General features: G+C 35.0%; 3 protein-coding genes across 3 annotated transcripts; 2 read left to right on the top strand and 1 right to left on the bottom strand.

Moving 5' to 3' along the window:
• The first annotated feature begins 202 nt into the window (after positions 1-202).
• On the top strand, positions 203-4,140 carry LOC128508455 (asialoglycoprotein receptor 1-like). The gene is made up of 5 exons (XM_053479800.1): positions 203-329; positions 2,626-2,994; positions 3,087-3,226; positions 3,298-3,398; positions 3,957-4,140. The coding sequence occupies exons 1-5, from the start codon at positions 203-205 to the stop codon at positions 4,138-4,140; spliced, it is 921 nt and encodes a 306-aa protein (XP_053335775.1).
• A 3,408-nt stretch (positions 4,141-7,548) lies between these two features.
• Positions 7,549-10,196, top strand: LOC128508523 (CD209 antigen-like protein A). Its single transcript, XM_053479863.1, has 5 exons — positions 7,549-7,675; positions 8,921-9,205; positions 9,292-9,431; positions 9,504-9,604; positions 10,031-10,196. Exons 1-5 carry the CDS (start codon positions 7,549-7,551, stop codon positions 10,194-10,196), a joined length of 819 nt encoding a protein of 272 aa, XP_053335838.1.
• Positions 10,197-12,959: 2,763 nt separating this feature from the next.
• LOC128508454 (SLAM family member 7-like) lies at positions 12,960-15,298 on the bottom strand. Its single transcript, XM_053479799.1, has 5 exons — positions 15,212-15,298; positions 14,283-14,588; positions 13,913-14,203; positions 13,337-13,475; positions 12,960-12,978 (listed from the first exon to the last, which is right to left on the bottom strand). The coding sequence occupies exons 1-5, from the start codon at positions 15,282-15,284 to the stop codon at positions 12,960-12,962; spliced, it is 828 nt and encodes a 275-aa protein (XP_053335774.1). The 5' UTR covers positions 15,285-15,298.
• Positions 15,299-17,828: the final 2,530 nt, after the last annotated feature.

Below are 17,828 nucleotides of genomic sequence, written 5' to 3'. Positions count from 1 at the left end.
TCTTCTGGCCGCAGCGCGAAACTAACGTGTGACTTAAAACCTGATTAGATATGACACTTCACATATTCGCTTTTTGCCTCATTTATACCTGAGAAAGAAAAAAAAACAGATGTGTTTCACATGACATAACCACAGCCAAGGACAGAGCAAAATAAAAGCCAGACAGCGTGATCGTCCATTCAGTGTCACGTTAATCTGAACCATGGATGTGATGGAGAACGATGGAGATTCTGAGAGCATTTACATGAACGTGGAGGATGCTGAGAAGATTTCCTATCAAAGTGAAATCTACAACAACATCCTGCTGAGCACAACCAATGAGAATTTAGGTGGGAAAAAAAACTCATATATATAATATTCTAATTATTTTATATATTAATATTATATATTAATTATTCTAATTTATATAAATATGTAAATCTAAACATAGAAATAGAAATCATGAAATTCTTTAATAAAACTAATACGATTTAAATAAAGAAGAGCAGAAGTCAATCAATATACTGTATAGAAAATTATATTTTATTTAAAAAATGTTGATAACAGAGAATTTATAAGTGCTTAATAGATGTTTATTAAATAGTATAAAGATACGTAATAAGATACAGTATAAATAGCAATAAGATCAGCAATGCTTATAATGCTTTATAATGTAAAAGGTAAACATAATATTTTTGTTTAAATATTTTTATACATATGATTCATTATTTTTAAGAAAAAAAACATTTTGCTAAGTAATTAAAAGTTTATTCTTTCTTGCATCCTCTTTCATGTGGTTTATCAGCTGCAGAAGTGTAATAATACACACTGGTAGACTTTCTAGGTGCAGTAGTCCAGTTTCAAAAGCATCTGAACAAGCACCCGAGTGGCCTGCGTAGAGAGAAGTGCATAAATCTTTCTAATGTTGGAAAGCAGAAATCGTGTCAGGTTAGCAGTGTGAGGGGAGAAGAACAGCTGAGCGTCCATGGTTACACCAAGGTTGTGTGCAGTGACAGAAAGGGAGATCATATAGTTGTCCAGTTAGATAAAAGAGCCTTTTGAAATGAACAGTAGTTCAGCTTTTTCTAGGATTTAGTTTCAGCTAATGAGATGTGATAAATGATGAGATGTCATCCAGAGGTGGAGATCTGAGTGGAAACATGAGCATCTGAGGAAGGGAAGGAGATGAGTAGTGAGTCATCTGCATATCAGTGGTCTGAAAACCCATGTAAGGATATGAATGACTTTAATGACAACAATATGGATATGACCTCATCCCCTTCACATCCCTTTATATGACCTTTTAGATAGGAAGTAAACTATTGCCATGATGTGCCACAGATTCCAAGACACTTGAAAATAAACAAGAGAGATGTGAGGCTGGCTGAGCTCCAGAAACTCTATCCCATGATAGCGTTACTTACAGATGGCTGTGTAAAGAAGAAAACTTTAAGAGGATTCAACACATCGAGAAGTGCTGTTATCGGTCTATAATCATACTAAATGCCCATACATGGGCTAAACTGTTAAGTCATCTGTTGTTACTTCCAGTTTGTCCCGTGACATAAACCTCATGAACAGTACATAGAAACATATTTCTACTGCACATGTAAACTATCACAAAGGTATAAACTCACAATTTGGGTAATTTACATTCTGCATATTGCATAGTTCTGGTTCAGTAAACTTCACTGTAATACTAAGTTTATTACTGTATCAGGTCCAGTTGCTGAGATACAGCCAGTTCAAGTTTGTTTTCAGGGATCGCCTCAAAATATTCTGTTTTTAGAATATTAAACTGAGGATTCAGTGAGATAATAGAAAAGAGGAAAACTTCAGTTCCATTCTGACACCAGGATTTCCCTGCTACCCTTAAAAATAACTTTGCCAGCAGTGAGGATTTATAATGAAAAAAAAAGTATATTTCCCTATCGTGGATACATTGTGCATCACATGACATAACCACAGCAAAGCAGAGAGCAAGTTGAAAGTCAGACAGCGTAAGCATCCATTCAGTGTCAGTGTCTGAACCATGGATATGATGGAGAACGACGAAAATTTTAAGAGCATTTACATGAACGTGGAGCAGAAGAGTTCTAATCAGACTGAAATCTACAGTAAAATCCTCCTGGGCACAATAAATGAGAATACAGGTAAAAAAAGAGAAAAAAAAAAAAAAATCATTTACATACACTTAAAATACACACCACAGGTCCAGCTGTTGTGTAAATCTAAACTTAGGAATAATTTTTATTTTTATTGAAAGTAAATTGATTGAAATAATGAAGGTCAATAAATTCCTTTAGAAAATCATATTTAGAAAATTGATAATATGTATCAGGTCCAATTAATAGATGTATTTAATGTTCTAAATGTTTATTTAGAATAAATCACACAGCAAAAGGCAATGCTTTATACTATCAAAAAAAAAAAACTTTAGCTGGATAATATTTTTCTATAAAATATTTACAAGTACAATTTATCATGCCTTATTTTTGAGAAACGAAAGTGCTGAAAAGTTAATTCTTTCTTCCATCCTCTTTCATGTGGTTTATCTCTGTCTGACTATCAGTCTGTCAAGATCATTAAAATATCACAGAGCTCTAGAGAAGCAGTAGTGAAAGTGTCACCATGTTCCATTTGTAGGTTCTGCAGGTGCTGGTGAGAGGAGAAAGGTGAACCTCAGTAACATGGCTGCAGTGTGTCTGGGGTTCCTGTGTGTTCTCCTGCTGGCTGTAATTACTGTGCTGTGTATAAAACACAACAACGAGATGCTTCAAATGCAGAGCAGCAATGACAACATGACCACAGAAAGAGACAGGTTATTAATTAGTAATAATATCATGACTGTAGAGAGAGACAGGTTACAGAGCAGGTATATTATTATAAACAATGAAAAAGAGCAGTTATGGAATCAAAACACTAAACTAATATCAGAGAGAAACCAGTTACAGATCAGTTACAATGCTCTGAGAGCTGAGAGGGATGCATTACAGAATAAACTTGCTAACCAAGGTGAGTTATACATGCTAAATATAACATTATTCAAAACACCTACAGTATGCACAATAGGTCTATTAATATGCTTGATCGTATTCCTGCTGAAGTTGGTTGTCCAGTTGGATGGATGAGGTTCTCCACAAGCTGTTACCTCGTCTCCTCCAGTACAAACACCTGGGAACAGAGCAGACAGAACTGCAGAAATGCAGGAGCAGATCTGGTGATCATCAACAGCAGAGAAGAACAGGTAAAGTGAGATCTGATATCAATCAGTATCTGCTTACAGATAACTCAACATCACTTATATTTTATCTCCAGGAATATGTTTCCAAACTTGGAAAGAATGTATGGATCGGACTGACTGATGATCTTGTAGAAGGACAGTGGAAGTGGGTGGATAACACACCTGTGGGAACTGGGTATGAAACAATCAAAAATCACTGCTAGTCCTATTCCTACGAATATCTATCAATAGCTTAATCATGAAACAGAGAAACTGTTTAACTGAGAAATGTTTTACATCTTTAAGGTATTCCAAACACAAAACATAGTTGTAATGATTAAATTCATGTAAAAAAAGAGTAATATAGGATAATTAAAAATTTTCATCCAAACACATTTTAATGGTTTAAAAAAAGGATGCTAGAGTAAACAATCCACTTAGTTTAGATTCAATACACCAGGGACTGTATTTGCTGTCCGCTTTCTCAATCACCCCCAATGATGTGTTACAATGAATAATTCAGTCTGAATGGAGATCAAATCTAGGGGTGTGTCACTGTGTGTAATTATATGATGTGATTGTCACTGATCAGTAGAATGAATCTACAGTAGATAAACACCAACTCTTGATGGTGCTGTTGAATTAAATTCTACAAAATAACCCACCTTACCATGTACTGTATGTGGATAGAATCTGGTGTTGTAAAGGTTTTTCTGTAATTTCATAAAGTTTACTGTCTCCTTGTGTGGTTTAGATACTGGGGGATCAACGAGCCAAATAACGGTGGCCATCGCTTTTCTAATGAGGACTGTGCTCAGGTTGTCGTCACCAATCCAGTAACATCCAACTGGAATGATATTCATTGCAACAATTATATCCATTATTTATGTGAAAAAAGAGATTCAGTGCAGCATTCAATACCATCTCCTATACATTAATTTTACTAATGTTTTTATTTCCTCTCATGCTGCTGCATGTTTCTGTGAAGGACTTTAATAATCTTCATATGTATAGCAGAAATATTACCTGTGTATCTATACACATTTGTTTAAAGATCCTATTTGTCAGGAAGATAAAACTAGAATAAGGTTACACTCTACATTTATGACATTTTGTGTGTCAGAGAATAAATCCCATTAAGTGCTGGTTGGAACTGATTGTTAGAGTAGAGAACAGAAATTGTTTGAGGCAGGTGTTTGCCTTTGATCACTTTAAAGAGAAATACATAATTTGCACAGAATAATCGAAATCTTGCACAAAAACAGAGAAAACGAATATTTAGCTGTCACTTTTATTTTTTTCTGGTGTAAATGTAGGGCTAAAAAAACACTTTAAGTATTCCAAAACAACAACGTTTAATGAAGTAATAAAAACAAATGGATTCTGTATTTTTTTCTAATTTTATTTCTTTTATTTTTTTTAAATGACCAATAAAAGCTAACTTTTCTGTTCTGATAATAATCTGATCAGCAGTATTCAGTTCCAGTCTTTTATTTTCTGCTGCTGCTGCACTCACTGCATACAAACCTGATGATAAGCTGTTATAGTAAAGACAGAACCTTGTATATGTTCCTGTTTTAAAAGAGAGAGAGAAAGTGTGATATTAATGCATTTATCTAAAAGTAAGAGTTGTCATTAGCTATCAGACTCCACTACAGTACAGTGTAGGTGTTTATAAAGCTGTGAGAGTCAGACATGGCGTGCATGAGGAAAGTACGGCTTAAATCCACTCAGACCACAGCACTCACAAGAACTTTAACCACATTGACGTCCTCACTGTTGTGAAATCCGAGAGCTTCATAAGAAAAGCTGCTGCACATGGCACTGTACTGTAGGGTTTTATTTTAATTTTAATTTTCAAGGTCATATGTTTTGCTGTTGGTCCATTATTTACTGACTTGGGTGAGGTTTTTATAATCTATCACAGAAATATACTAGATCAAGAAAATCCATCAGAATGCAACAATTATCAGAATTAGGTTTTAATGAGGAATAAAATAAAATAAAATAAAATAAAATAAAGTCACTTCTACATTGGGGGACAAAAGTACTGAGACAAAAGTGAAATTAAATGTTTTAATGACATTTTTAATTATCAAGATAGTAAGAGAAATTTCTTATTTTATGCACTGAAATTGTTTTACAACAATTAATATTTAGTATGAAGTCCTTTATTCTTCAGGACTGGGAATAGTACTCTGGTGTCACTCGCACAATCCATGAGTGTTTCATCCCTTCCTGAAGATCATGTAAAGAAATTTGCCATATAAGTTCACAATTCACTGCAGAATTCGCTTGTGAGGAGATTTGGACTTGATTTGGACACTCAGAGCTTTGAACTGTTCAAACACTCACTCTAACAGAGCGCATCTGGGCAAAAAAGAAACACTTGTCAGTTATGTGTTCCAATATTTGTGATCACTTTTTTCAGTTATGTTTTGTTATTTAAAACATCTGGATGTAAATATCAGGAAATGAAAGCAGAATCTGTTCTGTTATCTTATATTAATTTTTATATCTTAAACCCAAACATCCAGCAACAACTACAACAATGTCCTTAACCTTCCAATACTTTTGGAGGAGACTGTAAATCATGTAGTGAAAGTTAAAACTATGCTTTATTCTTCAGCAAATATGTAAACTCTGTAAAAAAAAGAGTCATAAATATGACATTGTGTGTGTGTGTGTGTGTGTGTGTGTGCTTAACTCATTGTTCATAAATAAAAATGCTGTGAGTTAAATGAAGTAAAATAAGATAATATAAAAGAGACTGTTTTTTTATTCTGCTCAAGACTTAATGTTGTAATGATGTAAATGTCTTACAATAATTGATGAATAAATTTCAGAACTTAATTGTGCAATATATTCATTAATTTCCAAAAATTTTCGAACTATAATAATTTAAGTATTTAAGGTCATAAACATAATGTAAAACGTACCATGTGGTTGTTTTTTTTTTTGCTGCTGAAAGTAAGGGGCTGTTACAGCAAACCATAAGGTCCGCACATACAAGCTTGGCACAGGTTTTACATCGGATGCCCTTCCTGACGCACAATTTTATCCGGGCTCGGATCCGGCACAGCATCCAGTGGATAGGGTTTGGGCACTGGGTGGGAATCGAAAAAGGGCCATCCGCCTGGCAGACAAAACAATATATGTGGGGCCATAGTCCTAACTACGCCACTATGCCTTCCATGTTACTTTATGCTTTTCTGGGTGACAAGAAACACCCGACACTCACATACTTATGAACACTTTTACACATGATTCAGGTCAAACAAAAGACGGCATGTTTTATGTTATTTTAAATGTTTAGATGTACATAACAGATAATGAAACATGAAATTTTAATAGATCTCATATTCCTTCTTTTAAATATTAAACTAAAAAAAACTGAATTGTCCTTGCTGTTCCAGTACTTTTGGAGGGGAGCATAACTCCTGTAGTGAATGTTAAATCAGGTTTTCTGCTTCATTCTTAAGTAAAATAGAAACCCTGTGTAAAATAACATTTACAAATGTGTGTTTACAAATCACGGGAAACATAATCATTTAAAAAGGAAAATGTAATGTAATTAACATAATGTAACATTAATAAATGCTCATAAGTACGTAATTAAATAATAGAATCCATGTATAAATATAGTGAGGTAGTAACCGCTAGTAGTCGAGATCTGACAGAAATGTAGCGAGTTCAGCCCATCTAGACTACAGAAGATATCTATGGTAAAATCCTCTCACCTACTGCCACCTAGCGGTGACAACCTATTGCTGCGAGCTTAATTTACTCTTTCTATTATACATATATTTGTTAAAGAAAACGTTAAATCACTTATTATATTAATTAACAAATATTATGTGTTAGATTATGTTCATAAAATTAAATATTTTAATTATTATGATTCCTGTGTTGCAATTTATTCCTCGTTACATTTAAACCTTGGATTGTGAGCATAATTTGTTCCAGAACCATGCTTTTAATCCAAAGCACTTGTGTATTTACAGTAAGTGAATTTCCTCCATAAGGAATAATGGAAACTCATGTTGTTACATTTAACCTATGTATGTTACAAATTGTGTAACATACTTAGATAGGGTCATTAAACAATGCTTTTAGGATTTACGGTGAGTTAGGGTATTTATCAAGGCATTGTTTGACAAATTTAAACATGTTTGACCTAATACCTGATTTGATACGACACTTCACACATTCTCTTTTTGCCTCATTTATTCCTGAGAAAGAAAAAAAAAACAGATCACATCACGTGACATAACCACAGCCAAGGACAGAGCAAAATAAAAGCCAGACAGCGTGAGTGTCCATTCAGTGTCACGTTAATCTGAACCATGGATGTGATGGAGAACGATGGAGATTCTGAGAGCATTTACATGAACGTGGAGGATGCTGAGAAGATTTCTTGTCAAAGTGAAATCTATAACAACATCCTGCTGAGCACAACCAATGGGAATTTAGGTAAAAAAGACAGAAAAATAAAAATGTATATACATACACTTAAAATAACCAACAGAGGTCCAGCTGTTATGTGAATCTAAATATTGAAATAATTTTATTTCTTATTAAAACTAAATTTATTTAAATAATAAAGGACTGAGAAGTCAATAAATTTCTTTAGAAAAATCTATTTAAAAAACATTGATAAAGGTGAATTGATAGTTCTTTATAAGTGCTTAATAGATTTATTGAAGGTTCTAAATGTTTATTTAAAATATTGCACAGACAAAAACAAGTGATAAGCAATAAAAAAATCATTCTTTCTTACATTTACATTTACATTTAGGCATTTGGCAGACGCTCTTATCCAGAGCGACTTACAAAAAGTGCTTTAATGTTTACAACATTGGATAAATACTTACACTGGGTTAACTAGGTTAATAACTAAGTACCATTAGTCCAACACATCTGAGTTTTTTTTTTTTTTTTTCGGGGGGGGGGGGTTAGTCCAAGTACTGGAGAAACAGATGCGTCTTGAGTCGTCGTTTAAAGATAGTCAAAGTCTCTGATGTACGGACATCTAGAGGAAGTTCATTCCACCACCTAGGTGCCAGAACAGAAAAGAGCCTGGATGAATGCTGCCCTCGATCCCTGAGAGATGGTGGGATGAGGCGAGCAGTGCTGGAGGATCGGAGGGAACGTGGTGCAGTGCGTGGTGTAATTAGCGCAGAGAGGTAAGTGGGTGCTGGGCCATTTTTAGCTTTGTAGGCAAGCATCAGTGTTTTGAATTTGATGCGGGCAGCTACAGGAAGCCAGTGCAGGGAGCGGAGGAGTGGGGTGGTGTGGGAGAACTTGGGAAGGTTAAAAACGAGTCGTGCTGCTGCATTCTGGATCAGTTGCAGAGGACGAATCGTGGACAAAGGCAGGCCTGCCAGGAGTGAGTTGCAGTAGTCCAGTCTTGAAATAACAAGGGACTGAACAAGCACCTGAGTAGCCTGTGAAGAAAGAAATGGGCGAATTCTTCTGATATTGTAAAGAAGAAATCGACAAGAGCGAGTAAGGTTAGCTATGTGTGGGGAAAATGACAGATGATTGTCCACGGTTACCCCAAGATTGCGGGCAGTGGTTGAGGGAGTGATTTGGTGATTTCTTCCATCCTCTTTCATGTGGTTTATCTCTGTCTGACTATCAGTCTGTCAAGATCATTAAAATATCACAGAGCTCTAGAGAAGCAGTAGTGAAAGTGTCACCATGTTCCATTTGTAGGTTCTGCAGGTGCTGGTGAGAGGAGAAAGGTGAACCTCAGTAACATGGCTGCAGTGTGTCTGGGGTTCCTGTGTGTTCTCCTGCTGGCTGTAATCACTGTGCTGTGTATAAAGCACAACAACGAGATGCTTCAAATGCAGAGCAGCAATGACAACATGACCACAGAAAGAGACAGGTTATTAAACAGTAATAATAACATGACTGTAGAGAGAGACAGGTTACAGAGCAGTTACAATGCTCTGAGATCTGAGAGGGATGCATTGCAGAATAAACTTACTACAAAAGGTGAGTTATACATGCTAAATATATAAAATTATCCCAAACAATTCACAATAGATTGATTATTATGCTTAATCGTATTTCTGCTAAAGTTTGTTGTCCTGTTGGATGGATGTGGTTCTCCACAAGCTGTTACCTCGTCTTCTCCATTACAAACACCTGGGAACAGAGCAGACAGAACTGCAGAAATGCAGGAGCAGATCTGGTGATCATCAACAGCAGAGAAGAACAGGTAAAGGGAGTTCTGATATCAATCAGTATCTGCTTACAGATAACTCAACATCACTTTTTTTTTTACCCCCAGGAATTTGTTTCTGGACTTGGAAAGAATGTATGGATTGGACTGACAGATTATTATAGAGAAGGACAGTGGACGTGGGTGGATAACACACCTGTGGGAACTGGGTATGAAACAATCAAAAGTCACTGCTAGTGATATGAGATGTGATGGTAAGATCTAATATCTATAAATAGCTGAACCATAAAACTGAGAAACGTAGATTAATTTAGTGTTTAGTTTCTCCTTCAAACACACTTGAATGTTTAAAAAAGGATATTAATTAAACAATTCATTACACCAGGGACTGTATTTGCTGTGTGCTTTCTCAGTCACTCCTGAGGATGTGTTACAAATAATATTTAGGGGTGTGTTACTTTGTGTAATTTTATAGCGTGATTGTCACTGATCGGCAGGATGAATCTACAGTAGATCAACACCAACACTTGATGGTGCTGTTGTATGGGGCAGTGGTAGCTCAGAGATCAGAATCTGGTGTTGTAAAGGTTTTTTCTGTAATTTTATAAAGTTCACTGTCTCCGTGTGTAGTTTAGATACTGGGGGACCAATGAGCCAAATAATGGCGGCCATCGCCTATCTGATGAGGACTGCGCTCAGGTTGTCATCACCAATCCAGTAACATCCATCTGGAATGATATTCATTGCAATAATTACTTTTATTATTTATGTGAAAAAGAGATTCAGTGCAGCATTCAATAACATCTTGTATACATTAATTTCACTAATGTTTTTATTTACCATTTATCATACGTATAGCAGAATAAAAATATACATTAGGCTATTGTAAAAAGCTGGCACAAAAAAATCTAATGTAATTGTTTTAGGGTCAGGTCAAATGTCAGATGTAACAAATGAATATTTGATCATGTAAATATTACATTTTACATGATTATTTTACATTTGATTATTTATTTGATTGATTGAAATTATGGTGGATTATTATCACATTTATACCAAACACTGGGTTTCCCTGAACAAACCAGGGGATGTGTTATACGTGTTAACTATTCAAAGGTTTTTATAACATAAAAAATGACTAATAGAAATTACTGAACTCCCTTCACCCAGTGACAGGATTGAATATAATGATTCTTATATGGACTTGACCCACAGTTTGTTGCAGCCATTTTATTTTTCATTCACCATAAAAACAGCACAATCTCTAGAGTAAAGTATTCGCTGGTGGTCCCTTGGTTTAACTATTTTTAAACCATCTTTAAATACCATGACATTGTTCTAGCGCTGGTCACTTAAACATATACTTTACAAAGATATTGATAAGATATTGGCTTTTTTTTTTTTTTTAAGTGGCCTCTGGATGCAGTACCTGCATGGCCCATTAGAGGGCCGCAGGCTAAACTTTGGGGAAAACTTACCCAGATGTGTTTAATTTCATCTACCATTTTATACAACCATTGGTAAATAATATTGCAAAATATACTGTATTTCAATGTTAGATTTAAACCTTTGAGTGAGCAGAGAGTGGTATTTTATGTATCAAAACATACTGTAAAAAGAAAAGATGCAGATGATCAATCAGTGATCAGATGCAGGTGGTGTGATTACCACCTGGTGTACAGTGAGAACTGAAGCTCTGACCTATTTTATACAAGGTTAGGCAACTATGTAAAGACGAAGCCACACACTGTTGTGGGTTTTCTTCAAAATGCAGAGAAAAACAGCCGTGTGAAAGTTCTGTCCAGCTCGAGTTGTTTAAAAAACTGGAACAACACTTCTTCTTTTCAGTGAGACTTCTTCTTTTAGACTAAAATCCCTTTTGGTTCATTAATTTCAAGTCTTGAGATGGTGAAATTAGCATTAAAACATTTTTGATGTTTGTACATTTCAAACATCAATAAATTCTTTTTATTTATACCTGAAGTTTATGATATTAATGGTATAAAATTGTTGATATTGCAAATAACAAAGACAGAGATATAGTGTGAATTTTAAAATCAGTTTTATAGCTGTATAACATGTAGAAAAAAAAGAGAATTTGTAAAAGGCTAAATCACAACCTACAGGTTATAATTGTTTATTTGGAAAAACAGTTATTATCTGATGCACATAGTTTTTTCTATTTATTGTTGTTGTTTTTTTTTTTTTTTTTAAGTTTTTGATGAGAAACAGAAGCATTTTCCCAGGAGCCCCAAAAATGTAAAAAATAAAACAAAACCAACACATTCATCAGAGAGAAGATCAGGTGTGTGATTTCCAGGGCATGCTTAGCTCCATGCTAGCTTCATTGGCTATTTATGTTAGCAAAGTGAATTAACAATTACATTCCTCTGAGCTTTTTTCTTTACCATAATGTCTGTATGCACATTTATTAAGAGGCCGTGTACTGTACATCAGGAAGATAAAATGAGGTTACACTCGGCATTTATGAAATTTTGTGTTGCAGAGAGTAAATCCAACTAAGTGCTGGTAGGAACTGAGTGTTAGAGTAGAGAACTGAGGAACTGTTTGAGGTTGATGACTTTAAAGTGAAATACGCAATTTGCATAGAGTGAAGAAAATCTTGCACAAATACAGAGAGGATTAATATGTGTCTCAAAACAACTTTTAATTAATTAATAAAACGATTGTTGCCTTCTTTATTTTTTTCCCCAGTTTGTTTATTTCTGAACAGTAAAAGCTAACTTTGTTGGTCTGATAATCATCTGATCAGCAGATTTCAGTTCCAGTCTTTTCTGTTCTGATGCTGGTACAGTCACTGCACACTAACCTGATAATAACCTGCTGTTGTCATTATAGACAGAACCTCATATACTGTACTTCCCTGCATGAAGAGAGAGAGAGAGAGAGAGAGAGAGAGAGAGAGAGAGATTAATGTATTTATCTAAGAGTGTGTAGATGTTTATAAAGCTGTGAGAGACATGGCGTATCTGAGTTCAGTAATGTTTAAATCCACTCACATAGCAGTCACAAGATCTTTAACCACATCGATGTGCTCAGTGTAGGGCTTTATTTTAATAACAATATTAAAAATGTAATATAATTACGTGTTTAGCAGTTTTATTTTATCAAAAAAATGTGATTATGTGTTTATGTAAAGAAAAAAGACCAACAAACTGTCTTCAGATAAAAGTTTGTCTTATTGGTCTGATTAAGATCTAATTAGCAGCTTTCAGTTCTGCTGGTTTCTATTCCGATACTCTTCCGTCACTGCACATAAACTGGATGATAAACTGCTGATGTCATCACAGATTCAACCATGTCTCCTTTCCTGTTTGGAAAAAAATGGAGAGAGAGAGAGAGAGAGAGAGAGGGATCAGTGCATTTATCTGAGAGTAAGAGTGAGACTTCTCATTAGATATCACTACACTACACTATAATGTGTACACTACACTGTAGATGTTTATAAAGCTGTGAGAGTCAGACATGGTGTACGTGAGCTCATTAACATTAGAATCATCTCAGACCACAACATTCACAAGATCTCTAACCACACTGACATCCTCAGAGCTGTGAAACCCAACTGCAACACATCACACCATACTGTAGGGTTTAATTTTAATTTATGTTGACAGTAAAATGTTTGTGAAAATGAGCTCTCACAGGACACTGTGTATTTTATTTGCCTTTCTGTTATAGATAAGCAGCAAATATATTTTATAGATTGATAATGAGAGACTGTCAGACTCACAGATCAGAAAACGATGTACAGGATGTAAGTAAGAAAGATAAGAAACAATTTAATGTAGAAATTTGAATGTTTTTTAAAGACATAAATACATTCCTAAATAGTAAGATCATTTGAAAATCATTTGCAGTAATGCAGATCTGAGCACTGTAAATCCCCCCCCAATAAATACAATTATAAACAAATATTATACCTGCTTTCTATACAGTGACTGGCTTTATTTAGTTTCCTTTTCCACAGACACACACACACGGTCATTACTGCCCCTGCTAACAGCACAGTGCATATGACACTAACAGAGACACTGCTCTGAGAAGGACCAACAACAGCTCCTGTAAAATCAGCACAATGTTACAACTGCAAAATAGTAGGAATATAAAATCATCTGTGCTTTTACAACATTATGTTGTACTATGTTTTATAAACATTGCTAAACTGGTTGTTATTCATATGCACACATACTGTAATAATAGAGAGACATTTTATGTGCCTTTAATTTCACATTGTAAAAAAAAACGTTGTTGAGTTGGGCATAAATTTATTTAGTCCAGTGTAAATTAGCCTTTTTAAAGTAGATTAAATAATGTATGAATGTATCTAAATTTAGCTAACATTGATATGATTTTTGAGACGAGTTAAAAATGTGTGTTGTATATAAGATTGATCTAACAGATATTGGGTGAACAAGTTCCTACAGTTGTGTGTAGAATACATACAGGTAATAAAAAAGTTATTTTTATTACTTATTGATCATCATGTCGTCTCGTACCTGTGTTCAGAGAGCAGTAGTGTGTGATGTTTATTGAGGTTGTCTTGTTACTGACTGGGTTGGAAGCCACACAGCTGAAGGTTCTCTCTCTGTAATTGTTCATCTTCTTTATTTCTAGATGAAGATTCAGTGTGATGTCGGATGTGTCGCTGCTGCTGGTGTGGTTTAATAAAACACCATCTTCATATAAAGACAGCTTCAGTCCTCTGACGTTCCTCACAGAACACAGGAATGAACAGAACTCTGAAGAACTGGAGGCTGAGTTCATCACCTGAGGAGCTGAAACTCTCTCTGTACAGAAACATCAGGAACAATCTGATAAGGTAAGAGTTTATTGTTTATGTCTAAAATCTGTGAAGAACAGACTCACCGTACACCTCCAACTGATAATCCTGTTTTCCCCTCTGCTCTTTAGTGCTCTCCACTGTGTAAAGTCCTGAATCATCTGTTCTCAGGTCTGAGAGAGTGAAGAACCCACTCTGACTGACCCACTGAAGACGATTCACAAACTTTTCACTCAGCTCTGAGTCACTCTGTTTATTTAACACAAATCCAACTGTGTTACCGTTATAAATTATATTACCAGAAACAGGGACACTGATGGGGAATGTAACAGAGTCTCCTACAGCACCGATCAGATCCTGAACTGAAGATTCACCAGCAGAGCTGAAGATCACTGAGAGAGGAAACAGAACTGAGAGTCTCATGTTAAGAGTCATAACAAATCACATAAAAAATTACAATGCACTCATCAAATGCTATAAATTATTTAAATATATTAAAACCACCTCTGCCCTGTTCACACACTCCTGTCTCTACTTCACTCTGTCACAGTTATACATTACAGTAACTTACTCTGTTTATAAATGATCCTGATTAACACTGTGTTTTCTAATGTAAGACAGACAAAAGTATCAACATGTTATCAGCTGCATTCCCTATTCATCAATTAAATCTTTCTTTCTTAATTATTTATTATAAAAAAATTATTTTACTTTAAAAAACTTGTTTTTTTCCAGGCATTAAACATAAGAAAAGAAGTGCGTCTTTTATACATTTAATAAACCATTTTTTTTCTTCTGTAAAATGATAATTAAGCGTAACAATGAAATATTCAGAGCAGGAATCTGTAAATGTGTTTAGAATTAAAATCTCTCAACAACTTGTATAGAAATCTAAATCACATTGTTATTTATTTTTTATTTAATTGAATCTGTTATCCTAAAATGAGGAACGCTTCCCTCTTTCATTTAGTCAGCCTGTATGCTAATAAATACCAGACATTATTAAAATGTGTACCTGATAGTAAAAGGAACAGGAGACTCAGGCTGTGATGGTGAAAGCGTGTCCTCATGCTGCTGTATGATCTCATCTTTATTTAGTCAGCAGTAATGTGACTGGTGAAGTGAAACTTAAAGACTCGAATAAAAGACAGAAAAAACCTCCTGCATAAACTCTCTCTCTCTCTCTCTCTCTCTCTCTCTATCAGGTCCATTAGACTTCTCTTTTGAACAACCATTTTAATTAAATGAAACTCCCCTTAATCATTTGTGTATCTTTACAATTTACCACTGGATTCATTAACTTTTATTAACTTTTTCCCCTTGTAATAATGAAAGGTTTTAGTATAATAAAATATAATATTTTACACTAGACACCCTTATCCAGAGCGACTTACATTTTTTAAGGGCTCAAGGGCCCAACAGGGACAATTTAGTGTTTGTGGGGTTTAAACCTGTGACCCTCTGAACCATCGGAATAATAATAATAATAATAATACTTCCAAACCATACTGTTAATAATAATAATAATAGAATATTTTCTAATAAAAGGATGCTATTCCCTTAATAATTGAAGTTTTCTGTAGTAATCACACTCTTAAAAAAAAGGGTTCCTCGAGGTTCTATATAGAACCCTGGGGTTCAGTACTTGGCCAATAGAACCTTTTACCAAAAAAAAAATGGTTCTATGTAGAACCCTTGCATAGCAAAGAACCTTTTTTATTAAAATGGTTCTATAATTCATGTTTTATGACTGAATGCCTGGATAACTCTGGTAATCACAAGAGGCACCACACCCTCCAGAAAATCGTGCATTAAGTCAGGGGGAAAGTTAAGATTATACAACACATTCACAAAGCTTTTTGAGTCAAGACCCATGAGAATGACTTCTGTCAAAAACAAGAGAAAACAAATATTAATGAGCTGTACATTAGCATGAAACTTAAATTTCCTTAAATTAAATTAATTTCCTTTATTTTGTATACCATATTGTAATGGTTTTAATCTTTCGAAGGGAACATTAAAAACAAATAATCGTAAAAATGCTCCCTGGTGGCGTACATGCGTTGCGTCATCTTTGAATTCCTATTGGTGGATTGGCGAAGATGAACCTCGAGACAAGTGACAGTTAATTTTTCAAACTGAAGAGTCCCGAGTCCGCCATTTCTACCCGTTCAAACCCTGAGGTAAGTTAAGTTTTTACATTTTTGAAATGATTTTGCTGAAATATTTAGTATTGCAGTTAATATTTGTATTGGTTAGAGTAGCCCTAGTGTTAAATACTGATACTAGAAGCACACTTTACCTCAGTTAGCTGTCGTGTAACGTTAGTACTGACGGGCTCCGTCGGTTTAGAAAGCCCTGTTAAATTGATTTTTCTCCGGTTTTTAAATGAATTAAGATACAGTATCCGTTTATTTCCTTGTTAATGTTAATGAAATTGTCAACTACAATAAGATAGCTGTGTTATAAGGAGACGAGCTTCGAGTCGGAAGCGTGAATTTTAATTTCAATGAAGCGCGCGCTCGTTGTTCAAATAAACGGCGCCGATTCAAATAAAAGTGAACCCGATGGAAGACGGAGGTGAATGATATGTGAATGTGTGTCGCAGTTTCACACATACTCAGTTTGCGGTGAGTATTTTTCCCAGGCCTATGTTAAAAGGTTTAGAAGTTCTTAACTTTGGCACGCGAGATCTATTTTCGTGCAGTTTTTAGCTCCAACCCAGAACAGACGAAGATAATGATTAGCTTGTTCAGGTGTGTTTTTATAAGGGTTGGAGCTAAACGCAGCAGGAAAGTGGACATTGCTACAGTTAAGAACTTCCGGCCGGTCTGCATTGAAAACTCAACTGTGCGTGTGCACAGTTGCAGTGCAGCGTTCGTCTGTTTACTTTGACGCATGCGCTGGATTAAAGTGATGATAGCACATGGTTTAATTTAGCATTCCAATGTTCTGAAGCCAAAACATGTTTAGGTGTGTTTAATGCATAGTTGGTTTGTGAAGTGTTATTTATGCTGTTTTCTTTTATCCCCAGATAACCATGGTTGATAAATGGTCAGTAGATGACACATGCCACTGGCTTCAAACTATAAACCTCATTGATGCAAAAGAAAGTTTTAGAGGTACAAATGAAAATTTATAAATGTTCATTTAGTGATGTTGTGAAGTTTCAACTCACAAAGTTTCTAACTCACCTGCAAGTGCAACATAACCACCAAGCAGATTTTAGTCTTACCTGTGACATTGAGGGATGTTTTAGAAGATATAAAACTGTTGCAAGTTACAGAAACCATATCTATCGAAAGCACAGACAAGCTTTGCAACATCCCCTATTTAAAAAGGCTACTGTAGTTGAAGAAGACAATGAAAGTGAAGAGGAGCTTCCTGAAGATGATCTGCTAGAGAACCACCAAAATTCTTTGCCTGGAATTGATTTAGAAACTGTGTTATTGGGGCTAAGACAGCATGTAGCCCTCTTTATATTAAATCTTCAAGAAAAACATTTACTTCCTAAAGCAACTCAGGATACCATTGTTTCCAGCTTGGAGTTCATCTTGAAATTTTTCCAACAAAATTATTTTGAAATCATAAAATTCCACTTGACCAAATCTGGATTTAGGCTAGAGGAACAG

This window comes from Clarias gariepinus, chromosome 20, assembly GCF_024256425.1.
Source record: "Clarias gariepinus isolate MV-2021 ecotype Netherlands chromosome 20, CGAR_prim_01v2, whole genome shotgun sequence".
Taxonomy (NCBI): Eukaryota; Metazoa; Chordata; class Actinopteri; order Siluriformes; family Clariidae; genus Clarias; species Clarias gariepinus.
This window is presented reverse-complemented; position numbering and strand designations above follow the sequence as displayed.

Excerpts from the sequence above, each read along its gene's own strand:
- LOC128508523 (XM_053479863.1), top strand. The coding sequence starts at position 7,549 with ATGGATGTGATGGAGAACGATGGAGATTCTGAGAGCATTTACATGAAC. Across the intron at positions 9,206-9,291 it reads GAATAAACTTACTACAAAAG|TTTGTTGTCCTGTTGGATGG; the intron begins GTGAGTTATACA and ends TTTCTGCTAAAG. Across the intron at positions 9,605-10,030 it reads AACACACCTGTGGGAACTGG|ATACTGGGGGACCAATGAGC; the intron begins GTATGAAACAAT and ends TGTGTAGTTTAG.
- LOC128508454 (XM_053479799.1), bottom strand. The coding sequence starts at position 15,284 with ATGAGATCATACAGCAGCATGAGGACACGCTTTCACCATCACAGCCTG. Across the intron at positions 14,589-15,211 it reads CCTGTTCCTTTTACTATCAG|TGATCTTCAGCTCTGCTGGT; the intron begins GTACACATTTTA and ends TTCCTCTCTCAG. Across the intron at positions 13,476-13,912 it reads CTACTGCTCTCTGAACACAG|GAGCTGTTGTTGGTCCTTCT; the intron begins GTACGAGACGAC and ends CTGATTTTACAG.
- LOC128508455 (XM_053479800.1), top strand. The coding sequence starts at position 203 with ATGGATGTGATGGAGAACGATGGAGATTCTGAGAGCATTTACATGAAC. Across the intron at positions 2,995-3,086 it reads GAATAAACTTGCTAACCAAG|TTGGTTGTCCAGTTGGATGG; the intron begins GTGAGTTATACA and ends TTCCTGCTGAAG. Across the intron at positions 3,227-3,297 it reads TCAACAGCAGAGAAGAACAG|GAATATGTTTCCAAACTTGG; the intron begins GTAAAGTGAGAT and ends TTTTATCTCCAG.